At 39.5% G+C, this 22,126-nt stretch overlaps 1 protein-coding gene across 1 annotated transcript; it reads left to right on the top strand.

Moving 5' to 3' along the window:
• Window positions 1-600: 600 nt before the first annotated feature.
• On the top strand, window positions 601-13,202 carry znf330 (zinc finger protein 330). Its single transcript, XM_084402883.1, has 10 exons — window positions 601-898; window positions 1,141-1,267; window positions 2,269-2,288; window positions 2,382-2,452; window positions 2,910-2,986; window positions 9,839-9,965; window positions 10,077-10,181; window positions 10,271-10,317; window positions 10,397-10,514; window positions 12,710-13,202. Exons 2-10 carry the CDS (start codon window positions 1,148-1,150, stop codon window positions 12,964-12,966), a joined length of 942 nt encoding a protein of 313 aa, XP_084259009.1. The 5' UTR covers window positions 601-898; window positions 1,141-1,147; the 3' UTR covers window positions 12,967-13,202.
• Window positions 13,203-22,126: the final 8,924 nt, after the last annotated feature.

Genomic DNA, 22,126 nt, shown 5'->3' with positions numbered 1-22,126 from the left:
GGAAATAATGCAACAAAGTTTGTTTCTGCTGTACAGCAGATCTAGAAGAAAATAGTGTCATAGTCCATCTTAAGTAAATTCAGTGATGGTTAATTTCTGAATAGATAAAATATTTATCTATACACCCTCTCTGGAGAAAACAGTGGTCATCGTCCAGCTCAGTTCAGTTCTCATATAATGGTGTCAATGCATGCAGATAATATTGTTGAATATTAATGCAACAGAACACAAAGGTTGAACTCAAGATAGAAATTGCTGGTCAATCAAATACTGTTTCTTTGCATTTTATTAATTAAATAACATATTATATAAAAACAACAGGTGCAATAGTATGAAATAATGTAAAATATTATAATATATAAATATTAGAAAATAATCGGATATTAAAAAATAACGCAAAGTCTTAGCAGATTTAGAAGTTAGATTTTATTTGTTTTTAGATATACTACTTTTATATATATATATAAAATATATGCAATATTGGACTCTTGTCTTATTTTAATAGTTATCATCATGATTCATGTATTTAACAGAGGCAATGTTTCAAACTTTGGAATAATCCAGAAGCGATTTGGTAGAGTATCTGGCAACCGCTCCGTTACGGACAGCGCAGAATAGACTCGTTGCCCTCCTCTGTGATGGAGCGGGACTGCATCTCCTGTAATTCAAAATAAATAGAAAATATGGGGTAATATACATACATATTTTAATAGGATATAACTATATTAGATTACATTCTAAACAACTCGCGCCGCGCAAAAGACACCTATTGGTAAATGTTTGTGGAACTGATAACAGCGCATACTTAAGTTTCCTGCCGGACGATTTACTGTTACACACGCACCGGAATCAGCTGTGATCATCTGCCTGGTTTCAACGTGATTAAACCTTTATCCCGGTAAGTTTTTCATACGACAGAATGGATGGCATTTACGTTGAACTGTAAATAAAAATATGAAAGTGACTGTTTAGCTAAAATGTTTGAATAATGGTTGAGATGTTAAGATATTGAATGAGGTGTCAGGTCCCTCATGTAAGTTCAGTGGAAATCAGCAGCGCGGAGTCAACAGGTTATCGCAATATGTTTCATCTGGTTTCGAGTTAATGTGTCATATTTGCATTCTTCCGTTGATATTGGAGGTGAAAGATGCCTAAGAAGAAGACTGGAGCCCGTAAGAAGGCCGAGAGCCGAAAGGAGCGAGAGAAACAGAGTCGGGCCAATAGAGAGGCGATTGATGTGGCCAAACACCCATGTAATGGATCCATGGTGAGAGTCATCATGATCTCAAACTGCATTGACAGATTACAGAATTTTAAAAAGCTTTCAAATAATTCCATTTCTCTCTCTCTCTCTTTTTTTTTTTTACGTGAAACATTTACATTTAACTTTGTGTGTTTTCCAATAGAAAGTGACATTTAGCATATTTAAAATCCTTATTATTAACATCATTATCAAGCACACCCTCCCATTCAAATTATCATTAATGTTGTATTTAAAAAAATATGTATCTTGGTAAGAATACTGTTATAATGTTATTTTTTTTATTTAATTTAAATTGGCATAAATTAAAGTCACCATGAAATACAAATTGACAGTACTTGTGCCGTGAGGGCGTATAAACCTGTCACTCACATAAGATCCACAAATAGCAAACCACAGCCATCCAATCAATTCCCCATCGACAAATTCAAGTCCCACCCTACCTAATGGGCAGACATGCAATATTTGCAGTGTTTTATAATGGACTGAATTCACTACACCTGCTTAGCATTTCTCATGTAAACATCCTTTATTGTTATAGAAATACCCTGAGCCGCATTAAAAAACATACAGAGCATATATTGTCGTAACCATATATGTCTATTTGGCATCTGGAAGGGCAGCAGTTATGATCCTGGAATATGATTGACAGATCGAGATTGAATAAATGCTCTTTGAGATCACATAATTCAGTGGAAAATGAATAGAAATTATATTGTGCATAGTAAACATGTGAGAATAAATCTGTTCTCAGAAACCATTGATAATCTAAAGCTTAAGATTTTTTAGGCAAATATTTTTTATGACCCAGAGCTCTATACTATCAGTAAATTACATTAGGGTCCTTTGGGAATTTCTATCAAAACTCGGATGTAACCTACATGAATATTTTGGCATTTTTTTACCAGTTATGAGGCTGTTTTCAACATGTCAATTTTGCTGCAAGTTACTTTTTCAGTTGGTACATTAATGCACTGACCTAACTTTTTTCTCGTTTGTCTTTTTAGGAGTGTGATAAGTGTCAAAGGTAATGTGACTTATTTGTGATTTCTGCTTTACCTTTCACATGTAAACCATATAAACTGATAAACCCTACATAACATTCTTTTCTGTTTGCCAGGCGTCAAAAGAACCGAGCCTTCTGCTATTTCTGTTCTTCAGTGCAGAAACTTCCCACGTGTGCACAGTGTGGTGAGATAAACTTCCTCCATTCTTATGATAAGTGACCCTCATTTTCCTGGCAAACGTTGCTCTGTTTTCCAGTGTTTTTCTCAAACATGGTGAGGAAAGAAAGTAAAAGAACAGGAAAAGATACTATTTATTTAAGATAAATGACAAGAATTTAATTAAATCTGCAGCCTGGCATGGCTGCTTTTCTCACGCTTACGGCAACCCCTAACCCACGGCAACAAAAAAAAAAGACACAAAAGCATCAACACTATAAATTAAATGTCAGGGGAAATGTGAAATGAAATGATAATAAAAGAGTTTCCTAAAAAGGGTGGATATCCTTCAAAAATATTTTAACTGTGGCTATCAGTTTGTTACAGCTTGAGATAAATCACAAATAGTGCGTTACACAAAAAAGAAGCAGCACTTTATGAAATTAAGAAATTAAAATTTCTATTGTATGTTTCTTTATTTAAAGGCAAAACGAAATGTATGAAGTCTTCAGACTGTGTCATAAAACATCCTGGCGTTCACAGCACTGGAATGGGCATGGTGGTAAGTGTGAACATCACCTTAATCATCCTCACAGATTTCACACTTTACATGCATTACAGCAGAAATCCAAGCAACCGTCACGGAGATGCATGGGAACGCTAACCAATAGCGTTCTCCAGGTGTTATGCATGAAAAGGGCACATTTCTATGTGATTTAAATTGATTTCTGTAAAATTTTGGGGGGGAATGTTTATTCATTTATAATGAAACATAAGATTTGTGTTTGTCAGGTTTTGCAAACTTACTATTATCACAATTTGAACTGACATGCCTCACAAAAAGGAAAGATATACTCCACTAGTTAATCTCTGCCATCCACACTGAGTCTCTGCCAAGCTCAAAACAACACAATTATTGAACAAACAGTAACAAACGACGAGCCCCCAATCATTGTACGTCTCCCTATTTAAGATGCATAAGGGTAATAGGGTATGTAACATTAGTTTTAAAGTTAGATAAATTAAGAAAAATAACTAAATAAAAGAAACGGGTTCAGTTACTGATAGCTTGTGTGGTGAGATGAATCAGGTAGAGACCGATATGGATAAATGCTTTTAATTGGTCAAGGAGTAAAGATAATACACCCAATTGGTTTTACAAAGCAATAGTGAATAAAGAAATAAATATTTAGAGAATATGTACAAGTAATAAAACAAAAACACAGAAGAGTGGGACCATGATTGATGCTAAAGTAAAGAAATCAACAGCACCATGTAATGCACTAAACTAACAATGAAATAAAACACGAAAATAAACAAGTCTTCGGCAACGGATTGCCAGCTAAACTACAGTAACTAACAAACATAAATATGTGGGGTAGCATCCACTCCTTACCTGATGTGTATAAATAAACTCAAGCTCTAATGTGTTGCATTGTGTTGGTCACGTGGCATACTAACTAAGATATTTCAAAAAGAACAGCCGAGTCACGTCACAAATGAATCAAACAATATACAAAATCAGTTTCACTAAAAATAAACAAACAATCGAGGAGGCTAGTAACAATCGAGGAGGCTAGAAACAATCGAGGAGGCTAGAAACAATCGAGGAGGCTAGAAACAATCGAGGAGGCTAGAAACAATCGAGGAGGCTAGAAACAATCGAGGAGGCTAGAAACAATCGAGGAGGCTAGAAACAATCGAGGAGGCTAGAAACAATCGAGGAAGCTAGTAACAATCGAGGAAGCTAGTAACAATCGAGGCTAGTAGCTAGTAACCATCGAGGAGGCTAGAAACAATCGAGGAGGCTAGAAACAATCGAGGAGGCTAGAAACAATCGAGGAGGCTAGAAACAATCGAGGAGGCTAGAAACAATCGAGGAGGCTAGAAACAATCGAGGAGGCTAGAAACAATCGAGGAAGCTAGTAACAATCGAGGAAGCTAGTAACAATCGAGGCTAGTAGCTAGTAACCATCGAGGAGGCTAGAAACAATCGAGGAGGCTAGTAGCTAGTAACCATCGAGGAGGCTAGTAGCTAGAAACCATCGAGGAGGCTAGTAGCAAGAAACCATCGAGGAGGCTAGTAGCTAGTAACCATCGAGGAGGCTAGTAACAATCGAGGAGGCTAGAAACAATCGAGGAGGCTAGTAGCTAGTAACCATCGAGGAGGCTAGTAGCTAGAAACAATCGAGGAGGCTAGTAGCAAGAAACAATCGAGGAGGCTAGTAGCTAGTAACAATCGAGGAGGATAGTAACAATCGAGGAGGCTAGAAACAATCGAGGAGGCTAGTAGCTAGAAACCATCGAGGAGGCTAGTAGCTAGTAACAATCGAGGAGGCTAGTAACAATCGAGGAGGCTAGTAGCTAGTAACAATCGACAATCGAGGAGGCTAGTAACAATCGAGGAGGCTAGTAACAATCGAGGAGGCTAGTAGCTAGTAACAATCGAGGAGGCTAGTAACAATCGAGGCTAGTAGCTAGTAACAATCGAGGAGGCTAGTAACCATTGAGGAGGCTAGTAGCTAGTAACCATTGAGGAGGCTAGTAGCTAGTAACCATCGAGGAGGCTAGTAGCTAGTAACCATCGAGGAGGCTAGTAGCTAGTAACCATCGAGGAGGCTAGTAGCTAGTAACCATCGAGGAGGCTAGTAGCTAGAAACCATCGAGGAGGCTAGTAGCTAGTAACAATCGAGGAGGCTAGTAACAATCAAGGAGGCTAGTAGCTAGTAACCATCGAGGAGGCTAGTAGCTAGTAACCATCGAGGAGGCTAGTAGCTAGTAACCATCGAGGAGGCTAGTAGCTAGTAACCATCGAGGAGGCTAGTAGCTAGAAACCATCGAGGAGGCTAGTAGCTAGTAACAATCGAGGAGGCTAGTAACAATCAAGGAGGCTAGTAACAATCGAGGAGGCTAGTAGCTAGTAACCATCGAGGAGGCTAGTAGCTAGTAACCATCGAGGAGGCTAGTAGCTAGAAACCATTGAGGAGGCTAGTAGCTAGTAACCATCGAGGAGGCTAGTAGCTAGTAACAATCGAGGAGGCTAGTAACCATTGAGGAGGCTAGTAGCTAGTAACCATTGAGGAGGCTAGTAGCTAGTAACCATCGAGGAGGCTAGTAGCTAGTAACCATCGAGGAGGCTAGTAGCTAGTAACCATCGAGGAGGCTAGTAGCTAGTAACCATCGAGGAGGCTAGTAGCTAGTAACCATCGAGGAGGCTAGTAGCTAGTAACCATCGAGGAGGCTAGTAGCTAGAAACCATAGAGGAGGCTAGTAGCTAGTAACAATCGAGGAGGCTAGTAACCATCGAGGAGGCTAGTAGGTAGTAACCATCGAGGAGGCTAGTAGCTAGTAACCATCGAGGAGGCTAGTAGCTAGTAACCATCGAGGAGGCTAGTAGCTAGAAACCATCGAGGAGGCTAGTAGCTAGTAACAATCGAGGAGGCTAGTAACAATCAAGGAGGCTAGTAACAATCGAGGAGGCTAGTAGCTAGTAACCATCAAGGAGGCTAGTAGCTAGTAACAATCGAGGAGGCTAGTAGCTAGTAACCATCGAGGAGGCTAGTAGCTAGTAACCATCGAGGAGGCTAGTAGCTAGTAACCATCGAGGAGGCTAGTAGCTAGAAACCATCGAGGAGGCTAGTAGCTAGAAACCATCGAGGAGGCTAGTAGCTAGTAACCATCGAGGAGGCTAGTAGCCATCGAGGAGGCTAGTAGCTAGTAACCATCGAGGAGGCTAGTAGCTAGTAACCATCGAGGAGGCTAGTAGCTAGTAACCATCGAGGAGGCTAGTAGCTAGAAAGCATCGAGGAGGCTAGTAGCTAGTAACAATCGATGAGGCTAGTAACAATCGAGGAGGCTAGTAACAATCGAGGAGGCTAGTCTGTCTTTGAAAGGTGAGTTTGGATTGGTTCCTTGGGGGAATGTTGTCACGTTGACTCATGATGACTCACAATCGTGAGACCTAAGAATACAGACAGCCGAGAATGAAAGAAAGGGGGAAAGAAAACACGACCAAAATACGCCACAGAAGTAACCGTTCCCTTAATGGAACCGTTCCCTTAAAGCACACACACGTAACGAACACACGATAGATGTTTTTAAAAAACAAACCGTTATTTAATTATATTCGATCATAAACATACATCTCTAGACAGGTATTGAACATAATCTAGCTAACATTTATTTCAATCATGACAACTCTGAATAGTTTTAACATGTTATTGAGTATGGCAATGTTAATGTATCTAGGCGAACTAGATCTGCTACGCTGCTGCTGTTGATTATTGCAAGTATGGACTTGCTACTGCTAATAGATACACAGACACACTGCTGTGAGCACGTAAGATATGCTGCTGCTGTATAAATATACATACATAAATCCAGTAGCAGGTGGAGCTGGGGAGGTGGAGGGGTTCAGAGGAACTCTGTTAGCGTGCAGCACGACTAGCTTACAACAAACAGTGATGTGATTGCTTGCAGATTGCATGTAAAAGATCAGCCTGCACCCTCTTGATTTTCATGACTAAACTAGATCTAATTAATTTACGGCTAAAATGTTGCAGGTATATGTAACAAAGTATGTATCATGATAATCAGTGTGGTCCCAGCGTGTAGTGAGTTAGGGACCTACATCACTGTCTTTGCCAGTTTGCGTACACGATATACTGACGCACGGCCTAGGGAGCTGATTGAGACGCACCCACAGTTTCTTTTACAATCCACACTTTTTACCAGTTACTAGAAGTTAGTGCACAAATGGTTAGTTCTGAGAAAAAAACGGCATATTTTATTATTATTATTATTATTTTGTTGTCTATTACAGTGAAATTATTTATTATACCTATTAGTCATTAACCCTACTTCTATTTTCCAAATACTTTTTGGGCTCACTGAATAACTGAGAACATTAATTCCTGAGGATCAGGACTAGAGCTGCACGATTCTGGATAAATTGAGAATAATGATATGATTGTTTCAAACAGAGATCACAGTTCTCTTGGGGGATGAATATGTTGTGTGACCCATGTATACGTGGACTGCATATGTTAACCTTTTATCTGTTTTGAATATTTAGACGGCATATTTGTGTTCCCAGAGTCTTTTATTTGAACTCTGACACCCAACCCTCCTACCGCATTCCTGCTCAGGGGCCTTTTGTGGTCTCTCCCTCGTCTCTATGAGCAAGTGAGGAAAAAGACATTTCTAATGATAAAATTTTAACAGACCACAATCATAAGGGTGAATCACTATAGTATATAAACACACACATTTCAAAGGGTGGAGTGAAAAGACGATCTGTTCTTTTAAAGCTGCCGTCGGCAATTTTTTTTTTGATCAAATTCAGTGAAATTGACACTATAATCCGACAGAACAACATAAATAAGGTGGTTTTAGAAAAACCCCGAGCTTCTAACTCCACCTGGAGCGTGTTATTTGTTTTGCAAAAATCCACTGCTCCGGCTCATCGGGTCCAATCAGCGCAGGGGGGTGTGAGATCTGACTGTCAATCACAGGTCAGATTCCCTCTCCCTCGCGCAGACGCGCACGTTACAATATCACATGCACACGACACGCCTGAAGTTCGCCTGAAGATTGTACGAAGCGTGATGGCGGAGAGAAAATCTACTAACAAGCTTCCAATTCCTCGGTTATTGCTATCTATGGATAGATTAGCCAGGGCAGCCTACCTCCGAGTCCATGGTGTTGATCGATGCTGAAGAGACGGACGCGTTCACAGAAAATCAGGTACACACGCACTGACGATGGGCGGGTGCTCGTTGGTAGTGGGGGAGGGGCATGAGAGTTGTAAACATTCAAAATTTTGGCTAAGTCCACTCAATCTGCCAGACTTGCCGACTGCAGCTTTAAATGATTATAAGTGAAATGATTATAAATAATTATACTACAGGCTGTATGTTCTAAGGTGTGCAATTATTTTCAGGGAAACACACGGTAGTGTGTGTGTTTGAGTGGGAGGGAGAGCGTGAGAAAGAGATGTGCTTTTCCATATTAACTAAAAAATGCATAATACGTAATTTTGTGGTAAAAAACATGGAAATAATTTGTCATTTTTATCCTACTGTTTACTATACTTATTTGCTCGGTCAGTGTCGTTGTGGGTTTTGGTTCTGTAGGCTGTAAAGAGCTTCGAAATAACTGAAATCATTTGCCGAAGTGATATGACATGTAATGTGGTCAAGACTTGCCTGAAAATAATTGCACACCTTAGAACATTAGGCAACCAATCAGAATCAAGCATTCAACAGCCTGTAGTATAATTATATATTATAATTTCACTTTTAATCATGTAAAATACCAGAACGTTTTTTTTTTCACTCAACCTTTTGAAGTGTGTGTGCGGGTATAGTGATTCACCCTTATGATTATGGTCTGTTAAATTTTTCCTTAAATTCATCATTAGAAACTTATTTTTCTCACTTGCTCACACCCTGCATGTGCTGTACACACCCAATCAGAGTTCAAAAAAGACTCTTGGGAACACAAAATGCCGTCTAAATCTTCAAAACGGGTCATAGGTAAACATATGCAACATCGGTCATAGGACGTATTCATCCCCAATTTTTGCTGCCCTAAGCAAGATTTTACGTGGTGCCCCTTGCATCACAGCCCATTTCACCCCGTCATTTTGTTCATGATATTTTATACATATAGATAGATAGAGATATTTTAAATAAATATATTATAAATATATGCTATTTTAAATAAACCGGTATATAAATATCTTTACTAATTTCAGCCAAAACTGCCCAACTGTATAGTAAAAACATTAATATAAAAGTGATAGTACATGCGTCTAAAAAACGGACAAAATCACACTGTCCTCTGGAGGACTCAGAACAGCTGTTTGCATAAAGTTTAAGGTAATATAACTGCCATTAATTAGCAAACATTATAGTATCTTACTACTTTTAATAAACTGTTCATTCATTACAATCGTCTTTACCCCCTTTTTTCCTCTTCTCTTCTTCTTTTTGCCACTGTATCAATGGCAGACAATAATGCTAATTTATGATGTGTCATGTAAATCCTGCCATCCGTCACAATCAGGACTTACTAAGTTATTGTGGAGTTTTTTGTTTTAATTGGTAATATTTCGAATTAATAGTATAAGTAAAATAAGGCGCCCCTACGGTTGAGTGGCGACCCAAGCATTTGCCTATTCCACGGGCCGGCCTTGCTGGAGGATACCCGAGGTCAAAGGTGACTGTCGTGGGTGGTCAAGGACATGGCTGGGGTCATTTTGACACATCGTCTTCCATATGAAGTGCCAAGCTTATCCAGTTCTTCTGTGATGATTTGAATCATTGTAAGCTGTTTCAATTATAAACATGCTCTCATCAGGACTGTTTTCAGTGACCACAGACGAGTCTTTGATTGTTTTTGTTTCCATCAGGGAGCCATCTGTGATTTCTGCGAGGCCTGGGTATGCCATGGAAAGAAGTGCTTGAGCACCCACGCCTGCTCCTGTCCTCTGTGTGACGCAGACTGCATTGAATGTGACCGCAGCGTTTGGGAACACGGTAAAGAGCAAGCGTTCATGTCCAGTACGGTACAGACGGTTACCGTACTGTAAAGCACTTTAATGTTGTCGGAGAAACCAATAAAAGCCTGTTCGCTTGTGTGACGTACAGGTGGCCGCATTTTCCGCTGCTCTTTTTGCGACAACTTCCTGTGCGAGGATGATCAGTTTGAACACCAGGCGAGCTGCCAGGTCTTGGAAGCAGAGACTTATAAATGTACGTCTCGTTTCCAGTGGTTTGATGAATATTTGAATTCTTCAGACTGACTTTTTGTAACCTTTTAATGATATTTGCCCCAATTTCAGGTTTATCCTGTAATCGTCTCGGACAGCACTCTTGTCTCCGATGCAAGGTTAGGGTTTTCATCTGTCCGATTTGCTTCTATGCATATTTTGTTTGGACAAACTACAATTGAAATCCTGTCGTTCTAGGCTTGTTTCTGTGACGATCACGCTCGAAGCAAAGTGTTCAAGCAGGAGAAAGGCAAGGCACCTCCGTGCCCAAAGTGTGGACATGAGACTCAGGAGACCAAAGATCTCAGCATGTCCAGTGAGTGCCGTCTACCATCTACTGTTATAGTCGGTTTTGTTTTAACTGTATTTTGAGACATCCAAATTGAGACATGTTATTTAGTATAGTGTGGGGTTACGTACTCATCCTTCCCTCGGGTCATTTTGACCCAAATCTTTTTTTTTTAATTGAGTGTGCATCAGAGGGGTCCAAAACCCTAGGTCGCACTTGAACCACGAATACACACACAAAAAATGTAATGGATGCGAGTTTTGTGGTTTAATATTAAAAAAAGTAACAAATCCAATTTTGACCCCCTTAGGAATGAATGGAATGCTTTAGTACACATAGAAAAACCTAAAAATGCTCAATTCAAACTAAAAATGCTAAAACTTTACCAGAAAATGTCTACGTGTGTACATCTGAATGCATACTGAATGGGTCTGACTTTAGGACCCAGCGGAACAGCTCCATATAGAGCTATAAGGCCATCTAGTGGCAAGAGTCATGAAATATCATGTTATATTATTATGTTTCCACAAGAGGTCGGCATAGACACCCAATGTAAGATTTTTTGAGCTGACTTAAAGGTACAATATGTAAGAATTTTGCATTAAAATATCCCATTATCTCAAGGCCAGTGTTATATATTTTGTTAAGTTGATTACTTACAATATTCCAAATGTTTCCAACTATTTTTAAATCGTGAGAAAATTGCGATTTTTAACCAAGGAAACGGGGCGTTAGAGCAGGGGGGAGCTGGGAGTCGCCAGTCAATTGCGTCATATCCGCGTTACCCTCGGTTTCCGCTCGTACTGCGTGGAGTCCTGGACAAATGCGGAAGTTGTAGTTGTAGCATCTATCAAGCAACAAACGTTAGCTTGCTTCTTGCAGTCGTTATGGAACACAATTATTCTTTACCGATTGCAGCTGGTTCTGTCGACAAATCATGCTTAATTTGATATTTTCCAAATGTAGCATTCGGTAATAGTTCTGTTTATGTAAGGGAAGTATTATTGCTTTAGATTTGTGTTTAGTTTATTGACATTGTTTATCACGTCTGGTGTTTATGGCCATGTAAATAAACATAGCATGTGTTATACATAAAGATTAATCAGTATTTTGGCAAATGATGTGGGTATGTTCGAATGTACTTTTACAACAGTTGTTTAGAACACGTAAAACTGCGCCGCGTTATCACAACAATGAATTCGACATACAGTAACATCTATGATAACCAATGTAGTATTAAACCTTACTTTTCTTGCGGTTAATTCATTTTAATGAAATAAAAGTGTGATGAGGTTCAAGAGTCAGGAAGGAAGAAGACAGGGGTCGGCGTGACTGGGACTCGTACTTTATTAAAATAAAACAAAACAAACAAAAGTTGTGCACAACGCGCATTCACCGTGGCAACCGCGACGGCACAAAAGAGTTCAAAAATGAGAGCTCGGATCCACCGGTTTTCTTTCTCTGCATCCAATTTTCTCTCCAGTCTCTCTCTCGTTCCAGCGCGCGGCTTATAAGCGGTCTCTCCACGCGGATCACTGCAATAAGACACAGGTGTTCGTCATTTGCACTTGACCTACTTGCTCGTCTTTTCTCTCTCCCATTACAGACCGCGCTGAACCACGCCCCCCTCGCCACAAAAAGCATGTCATTATAAAAATAAAACTTAACCTTAACGACAGTTCCCATCATTCCACGCTCCTTCACATCGTCATCAAGCTACGGCGTTGTTGTTGTTTGGAATGTAGCGCCCTCTAGCGGCAAAAAATTCTTGCATATTGTACCTTTAAAAGGGTTATGCATGAAATTGTGTTATTTTGAATTTAAGTTAAAAGAATGTGAGGAATATGCTTAAATGACTCTTTATTTATTGATCAAATCTTGTAATTTAAAGGTAAATAAAAAAAAAAAAAAAAAATATTGCATTTAAAAAATAGAAAAAATATTATCAAAATGAAATAAAATAAGCTTTCTGGACTAAAAATAAATAAAATTAAGTATAATTTTAGGGCTTGACCCGTGAGGGAAAGATGTTACAAAGTGCGAGGGAAGGATGAAGGTTGATCAAAATAAAGCTATTAAAATGATTACTATGAGCTACTATGACCCACATATATATATATATATATAAAATATATTAGTTAAATATGAAAAATATTACTCTAATATAGCGCCTAGTTAAGTCTCTGCTATTAACTGGATGATTTTGTTTGATGTTCTTGCAGCCCGAACCCATAAATTTGGCCGTCAGACTGGCGCAGATGAAGACGATTATGGTGCGTCTGGATACAGCTCCTACTGGAAAAACTTGGAATCTGGAGGGGGATACCGAGACGAGGAGGATAATGAAGACGATGATGACTATGACGATGATGATGATGATGAAGAGGAGGAGGAAGATGATGACGATGAAGAGGAAGACAATCCTGAGGTTGAGGATTCAATCTCAAATCTGAGCTTGGGAGCGAGTGGAAAGACCTAATAAAAAGCTGTAGATGAGAGTCAGAAATTCAGATATAGACAGAGCCGTGGAGTCATCAAAGAAAAGAAAATTACACACGAGCTTTGCGGTCACAAGCGTCAGATATCTGGCCTTTTACTAATTAAGGTTTTCTGCCTAATGAAATGGAGAGTGCATTGATGTGTGTGCATAATTGTAGTGCAATATCTGACATTTTTGAATTGCAAATATATCTGAAGAAATGTTTTTAAAAGTCAGTTGCTTTGTGTATTTCTTTCAGTGTGATTTTTATGCCTTTTAAATATAACAATAATGCAGACCAACCTAAACTTCTCAGCTCTTAGGACACCTACACTAGATTTATCTGTTATTTCAAAGGAAATTGAAATGTCGGGTCGGGGATAGGTCTCTCACTTTCGTGTGCGCCTATGGGCCGAACTGCAGTGCAGAGTACCCGGCCCTCTTGGAGTCTCTGGGAGGGGTGCTGGAAAGTGCTGCCATGTGGGCAGTGACAGTGACACCTGAAGGGGCGTGATTGGGAGGAAAAGAAGAGGTCTGTTCTTACGAAGTGCCACAATAACCCTGGGACTGGCAATCATAGTGGCATCAGAGGCACTCAAAACAGGGTTATTGCTGGCTACTATTGGTCTACAATTATCCAGGAGTGAAAGAATGGGTAATTTTATATACTTAATGGGTATCTTATATCTATACTTAAGAATGTGTCTTACACTCTTTCACATCCTGGATAATTGTAGACCAATAGTAACCAGCAATAACCATTATTAACCCAGACCTCTTCCTCTGACAGGACAACTAACTGGCTACTAACAGTACTGCCTACTGGGGCAGATGTAGAAGAGTCTGTCGTCTGTTTTAAAAGGGAAAAAAAAAACGTCTGAAAGAGTTGAAGTTCAAAGTAAATAGAAAAAGATCATATTACTATCTGACAGATTAAATTACATTAAAGTCACTTGTATATTAATACCCAGATATGGGAGCTGAACAAGTACAGTTAACATAACTTGATATTTTAAACAAATTTGTGAATTTAGCACATGAGGTTGTACCAGTCAGTTCTCTTCCTTTTTTTTTTAAGTTATTTTTTGTTATTAAATCTTCCGGTTCTTATACCCCCGGTTTCACAGACAAGGCATAAGCTAGGCCCAGAGAGTAAAATGCGTATTTGAGCTGTTTTAACTAAAAGCAACACTGTGACTGATATTGTGGCGAACAGGACGAGGCCGGTGGCCTGATTACTGATGAGCAACACCTGCGCGATGCAGGTCTCGTATCTCTCACGGAGGAGCGACGACAGTGAAGAGCGAGAGAGGAACAGGCCTGAGTTTTATGTGATGTTTTGTTCCTGTTTTGTGTGGCCAGCAGTCGTCCGTGAGTGGCTGCTGGCTTATACTTTCGTTTTTGTATTGGTTTATTTATTAAAATATTTGAATGTTCGCCGGTTCCCGCCTCCTTCCCATAACAACGCACCTCGTTACAGATATCTTAAATATGTCAGCGCCATTTTTGTTGTCTCAAGATACACACCAGTAATGTTTATTTTTCCAAGGCACGTTTATAAGAGCTACTCATATGCCATAATTGAACTAAGACCTAATCCTGGCTTAGTCTAAGCCTTGTCTGTGAAACTGGGCCATAGTTACCTTTGATGATAGCCTACCTTTGACCGTTTCACTTTCCGACGTTCTGCGTGATTGTCAGGAATTTCTCATTTTACGAGAAATTCTTGAACTTGTACATAAAATGCAAAAGAATCCATGTAGACATCAATGCTATCTACGTAACCGAGACGTTTTTTTCGCACATACAGAACAGTACAGTACAGACCGAGTAGTGACAGTGACGTCCAGGGCCGGAGTGGGGCCACTTTTCAGCCCGGGAGTTTCAGGCCCAAGACCGGCCCACTTTTTCCACGGTGGAATTCCAAATTAGCACTTTTTCCAAATTGGATAAATGAAGCAACAGTTCAGCTCTTACTATTGTGTAGTTTTTATTAATACCATAGTTCAACAAATAATGTAAAGGTTAAATAATAATTGACTTAAGCTGAGAAGTTAACAAAAAATATTCCACTATTCCACAAGGATAGGTTGATAAATTAACAAAAGCAGAAAGAAAGCATTTGAAATGTATCCCACTCTTCCACAAAGAGGCATATTGAACTAATGTTTACAGTTCAAGTCACAGTACAGTTTACAGTTACATTGCGAATAGCACCAACAGCATCAGTAGCCGCCTAAGCAGTGCACTGGTTTCAGCCGATAACCGTGTGGTTGCTTAGACATGTGGATTTCCTTCTCTGTGTACATTAACATGAAAGCCTCCAAGTTGCCCTGACTCAATGAGTTTCGTAGCCTATTCTTCACAAATTTTAAAGTTGAGAAGCTTCTCTCACATGCAACCTGTGTGATGGACAAAGTCAACAGAAACTTATATGCTAACCCAATTACATGATAAGCATCTGTGAGGAGGTTATACTGTGAGGGTATTAAATGGACACAAATGGCACAGTTTTTGCAGGAGGAACAGGTCCTGCTTTCAAGCTCCATCTCTGGTTCTTCCATATGGCAGTCCGCCACTATCCTCCTGACCTTCCTGTGTCACCTCACTACATGTCCTGACAGTATAACCTTCAAGACAGGACTGTTTCAGTCTGTCCCACTGGTATGCCAGGATAGAAAGCTTAGTTTGTAATGTGCTAACTGTAGCTCTGTCATCAAACCTAAGCAGACATTTCGTCCCCTTGGAATTATAAGGTTCTATCTGCGTTCTGAGCAGTTTTGAGATATTGAGCTTTAAAGTTTTTGCATTCCATTCGACTGTGTAGAAAGAACCTTTTTATTTTCTAGTTAAAAAGTTCCAAAATGTACACAACTTAAAAAACAACATCACATTCAGAGTGCGAATTACCCCACCATAATTGGGGGGTACTGCTCCTTCACTTCTGCATCATGGTCCACTACCATATCAATCCCCACCGTGATCGCCAAGTGCAACATGTGTTGTGCAACACACATAGTCTAAACATGCGACAAACTGATAATCAGTAGGCTACAGAATATCTCATTGTTATTATATATCCAAAAGAGAACTGTTTTGATCAACTCCCAAAAGTTAGAAGTTAAGTGCACTGAAATACCATTCTAATTACTGGTAAAAGTAATACCTTTACAAGAAGCCTATTGCCTATTTCAGGGTTTTTTCCTGGCTCAAAATGAGGCAGAGGTGGTAAAATCATAATAATGTATTTTAATAATAAGATAATTAAATGCGTATTTTTTTGTAGATCATCATATAGCCTAATGTGTTTCCCACATTTTTTTGTTGGTGGAGCTTGTTATCTCTAGGGGGGTCCGGGGGCATGGCACCCCCGGAAGAAAATTTTGTACATTTTAAAGATAAATTCATTAATCTGGTGCACTTTGAGTCACCCGAATCCACTATTAAAAACAAATAATCCACCCACAAACCGCCCATATTCTTTGATTTAGATATCTGCATCTGATCATCATATTACAATTATTCTAATTCTTAGTGTTAAGCATGAGAATATGGTAACATATCACACTGAAGTAGGCTGATTTAAAATGAACATTTATTTAAAATAAAAGTTCTTCTTTTGGCAAAATTACATTTCCTTAATAGCCTAAACAGAGGCTTTACTCCCTTCAAGCTTAAATTGTCAATTACATCATTGTTTGAAAACACTCAGAATAATGTTTTGTACCTTTATAAAGGGCATTTTCCCCTAATTTTATTAAATGTATGCTCCATCTTTCATTTCAAATTCTTAAATTTGATAAATATATTCAATTAAAATAATTAGACACTAGGCTGTTACCAATCAAATGAAATAATATACATTGAAAAATTATAACTGTATTAAATTCGATTTTTTTAATATTTTTGAATATACAAATAAGGAATGTTGAAAAGAATGATACTTTATGAAACTAGCGTTTTGTCATTTAACGTTGTTACTTGCTAGAGAAGTTGAAGTCTATCTCCGTTGCACAGTGGTTAAAAATGGTACGGTCCACAATAGGGGTGTCTGAAATCGCTTTACATTAAAATGTTCCTACAGTGAAAATAGGAGTTGACTTGTATTGTAACTGTAATTATATTTTTTCACAATATCAGAAAAATTATCTGACCCCCCCAAAACTGATATTTCTGTCCCTTTGGGGGGACATTCGAACTATGATCACATAATGTATGTGTATGTAATGAATGTGAATAACAAAATTTTGACAAAAATGTCAGATAGAACCTTATAATTCCAAGGGGACGATTTGCTGATTTCCTGGAGTGCTGAGTTAGGGAGCCCATTTATCTTTATTTCAGGAAAGTTTTTAGGGTCAAGACAAGCTAAATCTGAGGCAAGTTTTGCATTTGCTGAAAACCTCCTATCTATGCTACCTGCCACAGTGTCCAGAATAACATTATGGACATTCACCTCAAAGGCAGCATCAGATGAGGCTACTGGTTCATCATCTAAAAGCTCTCCTGGCATTCTTTTCTTTTTTCGGACACGCTTCTCTGGAAGTGCAGTCTGCACAACTAGTTCATAGTTGTCCATCTCTTCCAGCTTTTCATCGGCCCAACTCACAAACTTATCAGCTGCCACTTTCACTCCCTCAAAGTCCCTGACATATTTTTGGAGGTTATCCTTTGTCCCCTCAACCAGACGCTGAGCTGACAAAATATCCATTCCGTGTGTCTGTAGGTACTATAATAATCTCATATTTCAGGAGATTTTCAATTAATCCCTTTGCTTTGATCCTCACTGTTGACTTCATACTTCCATCTGCCTCAACAGAGGCTAGGGTCAGCAGCAGGTCAACAAACAATGCATCCTGGGGATTACCAAAACAAAGACCTTAGTGAGAACCTGATCCTTAGCCCACCACCTGGTTTCCCCTACTGGGCTCAGTCTCCTGTGACGTTTGTCCTCTGTTGTCTCTTCCCAAGTCTGCATACGTTTATAAGACTCCCTGAGGAAAACTGCCACATCATTAAGTAGTGAGAAGAGAGATGCACTCTCTATGACACTGCCTGGGGGGGGGGGGGTTCTGCCAGTACCAGATTTAAAACATCTGCATAATACCAGACATGAATTTGTGTTGGAGACTGTAAAGGCTGGAAGCTTACGCTGCTATTTTGAACCAATAATCGGAACAAAAGGCAGTAAAGTATACAAAGGATAAAGTGTATAATTCAAATATTTATCTGACTCCAATATAATAAATCTGACTCCATTAAAGTTGTTGTTATTCTTTAACCTCTTATTCTTTAAAAGTAAAAGTCTTGCTTAGAACTGATAGGAAAACGTAGGATTTAACCTGAACGTTTAGATAACGAAAGTTATAATCACTTTAGCTTTCAACATAATCAGTGATAAAAGGAAAGATTCTCAAAGCCTTTAAAGCAGGCAAAGTTATTTATTAAGTTACATGTTTAAATATACAGACAGTAGAATGGAACAACATGCTGTATTAGAAACTTAGTCGTGCAGAAGAGGCCGTAAAAGCCTTTCTTGTGGTATGAGGTTACGCACCGGTGTGCGGGAGTGGCAGGGTTAAAGCCTTTCTCCTAGATCAACAGTTACCTTTCCTTCTTATTCCCTGAGCAAAGCATTGTTAAACATGAGTGGAATACCAACACCAAACCCAACGACAGGAAACCAAAAGATGAGGCAAATGGGTGGAGATCCAGAGGGGGAGAAGAACATTAACATATTCTCCTCAATGCATGTTTAACCAATAGTACCTAGATTGTACATTAGGATACTTTAATATGTCTATTAAGTTCACCACCATTCATTTCAGTTTATAAGCTGTCAGATGAGACCAAACATGGCATAGTTACATATTAGAACACACTAGTAAGGCAAGGCAAGTTTATTTATATAGCACATTTCATACACAATGGCAATTCAAAGTGCTTTACATAGAAGAAATTAAAATAATAAAAAGAAATAAGAACAGGATGAACAGTGGCACAGTGCTCATTCAGTAAATGCATAGCTAAACAGAAGTGTTTTGAGTCTGGATTTGAAAGTGACTACTGTAGGAGCACGTCTGATCTCCTCTGTAAGCTGGTTCCAGTTGGGCTGGCATAATAGCTAAAAGCAGATTCGTCATGCTTAGAGTGAACCCGTGGTATTTCTAGCTGATATGATCCTAATGGTCTGAGTCAGGGGCGTCAGACTCAGATTTGGCAGTAGGCCGGACTTGTTGGACTGAGACCTCATGGGGGCCGTCATTGCCAATTTTGTTCATATTTTATTTAATATTTCCAAATGTATTCAAAAATATTACTTTTTTAATAAAAAAAATGTGATACCTACTCTCAGATAAATGAGGCCTATGATTAATCAGATGCAAATAGAAATATAAAACCAGTCCTAATTGAAAGAAAACAAGTTGACAAAAAGATTGAATCCAATATTGGGTGATAATATAGTATAACGAGAGATTTATAAGCTATTTTTTGTAGGCCGATCATTTGATATTTATTTTGTACAAAATAAAAGTTTTTCAAAACAAATTTCCTGGTGAAAAATCAAAGTAGACTAGTGTGATCAACAGTGCCAATTTTTTTCATATTTTATGTAATATTTACAAATTTATTGAAGATTGAATCCAATATTGGGTGATTATATAGCCTAACAAGTGATTTATAAGCAATTTTTTGGAACACAAAAGGTGTTATAGGGTTTTGCACACAACCTGAAGGTTAAATAACTTTAATTCATATTGTTTACTCTGGTATCCTCTCTACCTGTCCCTGTAGTCATCATGGCCTCCTCATTTTCAGCGGGGGACTGGCTTATCTGCTGCTCAGAAGCTACAAAAAATTAATTAAGAGGTCATTTTACTGCATACACAGATCAAGCTTGAGTTTTGTTCTCAATATTTAAATTGCATAATATTTGCAAAGTCTATGAATCGCCATGTATTGGGGTGATACAAAAAGGCTAGTATTTTAATTACATTTTATATTTTGCTTGTGAATAGGTTGACAACGTTGAAGCGTTGCTAATGCTAATCATTACTAGGCCTATCTCTCTTTACCTGTTGCCACTTGTGTTTGTCCTCTTGAAAATAAATCTGTAAGCTTGGCACATTTGGCAGCATCCTCCTCCAATGCCTTTCTTTTTTTCAACCTGGCTTTTTCAGCCCCTCCTGGCCTCTTCCTCCCATCCATCCTCCCTGACGCGTACCGTTACGGTAGGGCCGGCCCAGCTATCGGTAGGCGGTGGCCTACCTGAGAAAACGTTTTGGAAAAGATGGGCTATGGACCCAACCAACTCTATGGGAGGGAAGGGGAGAGGAGAACTCCCTCACATGGTACAACCCATGCAGAGGCTGCGCGCTGCGGTGTCAGAATGCGGAACGTGTGTAGCCTAATGTAACAAATGTAAAAAAAAAATGTAAAAAAAATTCTCGACCGACCCAAAGGTGAAGCAGCCCACCGGGAATTCTACCGATTCTCCCGATTACCCACTGCTGACGTCGTTGTCGTAAAACCGTTGGCGATGACAGGAAGTGGCAGCAAAACTTGCGTTCTTGCACATGCGCAGTTACAGATCGTGTTTCCAGGACGGATCGAGTAGTGACAGGCACTATCGGAAGAAATGATGCAACTAGGCTACTAGTTGACTCGAAATTGAAAAGACGCCGTTTTATCGTGAGATCCCACCCCCTATGGACGGGTTGAAAACATGCGGAACTAGCTCCTACTACTGGCTGTAGTCTCTGGCCCTGTTCCAAATGACACACTTCATGTGCACTTTCGGTCTTGTGGACTTACAATGGCTGCCGCGTGCGCGTGTCCGTTAAGTCCGTGAGAACGCAGTGTGTCCCATTTGTCATTTTTAGATCTCAGAAGGGTGCTCGCGAGCGCCCCCCATGTGGTCGATTTGCGCCCTTAATGCGCACTTTTGCAGAGCCCGCGCTGATGCGGACACCGCAGCAGACTTCTTCCCGACAGTCAAAGCGGCATTACGTCACGAAAGTGCGGACTCAGAGGAAGACCGCGAGTGCTTAGGGTTCCATTTGGGACAGGGCCTCTAGCCTCTGGCCAAAAAAGCCTCAGATGACGCGAAAGGACGATTTTTGCGTCATCGGAGGTTTTTTTCCAGGCACAATAGGCTCTATGCTCGATCGCTTCCGCGTTTTGTCTCAGCCCGCCCAGTTACATCAGGTGCTGCGTCGGAAGCCGTTTTTGCATTCGATGGAGATAATGGCAAATTACACTCGCTGTTTACAAGAACTTCCAGCGGTTAATGTGAATGATGTTAACAATATTGTGAGGCAGTTAGCCGTCACACCTAAGAGTAAGAAAGAGAAGGGCTTTAAATGATATATTTTGAGCTACATCGACAACTTTGAGGGTGAGTATTCTCCCATATCATGCGAAATCCGACTAGCGAATCGGTTTCTAAAATCGTTGTCTCCGTTTCTGAGAAAATGAATTTTATTAAAGTTTTTCCGCTAGTACACTTCGCTATAGAACGCGCTATGCGGAAGTAAAGACGCTGGCTGAGATTCTACCGGAAATACGTCAGCAGCGTTCGTGCATAGAGCGTATACGGAAATCTCTCGTGTCAGGGGGACATGAGGGAGGGAAGCATGGTCATTCTAAAATACTACCGGGTTTCTACTGATACAAAGCTTAATGCTAATCGGTGAAGTATCCCTTTAAGGATGTAGGAACAGTGCAAGGGTAAGTGAAAGTGACATGCTGAAAATGTGAACTTTTGCTTTATTCAAATATAGTCAAATATTTATGCATTTCACACTAAGTGGTTAACTTTGTAATGAATTAATAGTAGGCCTAGGCTACTCATTGTTTTGGATTTAATGCATTCACGCCAATAGGTGAGAGTATTAAGTGAGTGTACTAACTGCTGCCGTATCACACCAAAGCTGTGTTTCTTTCAGTATTTTTCAGCCTCCATCTCATAAACCCACACACAACCATAACAGACACTCTAAATTCAGTCTCTGTGGTTTTTGCTTGTTTGTGATGTCAGCTAGCTAAACATTGTTTAGGTTTTCTAAAGCGCTTGCAGCATAGACTAAATGCGCTAAATAAACTTAATTTTATTGTTATTAGTACTAGTAGTAAATTGCGTGACATGTGGTCATGTGAT

This window comes from Rutilus rutilus (genome assembly GCF_951802725.1).
Source record: "Rutilus rutilus genome assembly, chromosome: 2".
In the NCBI taxonomy this organism is placed as follows: Eukaryota; Metazoa; Chordata; class Actinopteri; order Cypriniformes; family Leuciscidae; genus Rutilus; species Rutilus rutilus.
The sequence above is the reverse complement of the archived record's forward strand: the minus strand, read 5'-3'. Positions and strand labels throughout refer to the sequence as shown.

Bases quoted from the DNA above. Each gene is read 5' to 3' on its own strand.
- znf330 (XM_084402883.1), top strand. From the start codon at position 1,148: ATGCCTAAGAAGAAGACTGGAGCCCGTAAGAAGGCCGAGAGCCGAAAG. The intron at 1,268-2,268 runs GTGAGAGTCATC...TTGTCTTTTTAG, and splicing joins ACCCATGTAATGGATCCATG to GAGTGTGATAAGTGTCAAAG. The intron at 2,453-2,909 runs GTGAGATAAACT...CTTTATTTAAAG, and splicing joins TCCCACGTGTGCACAGTGTG to GCAAAACGAAATGTATGAAG.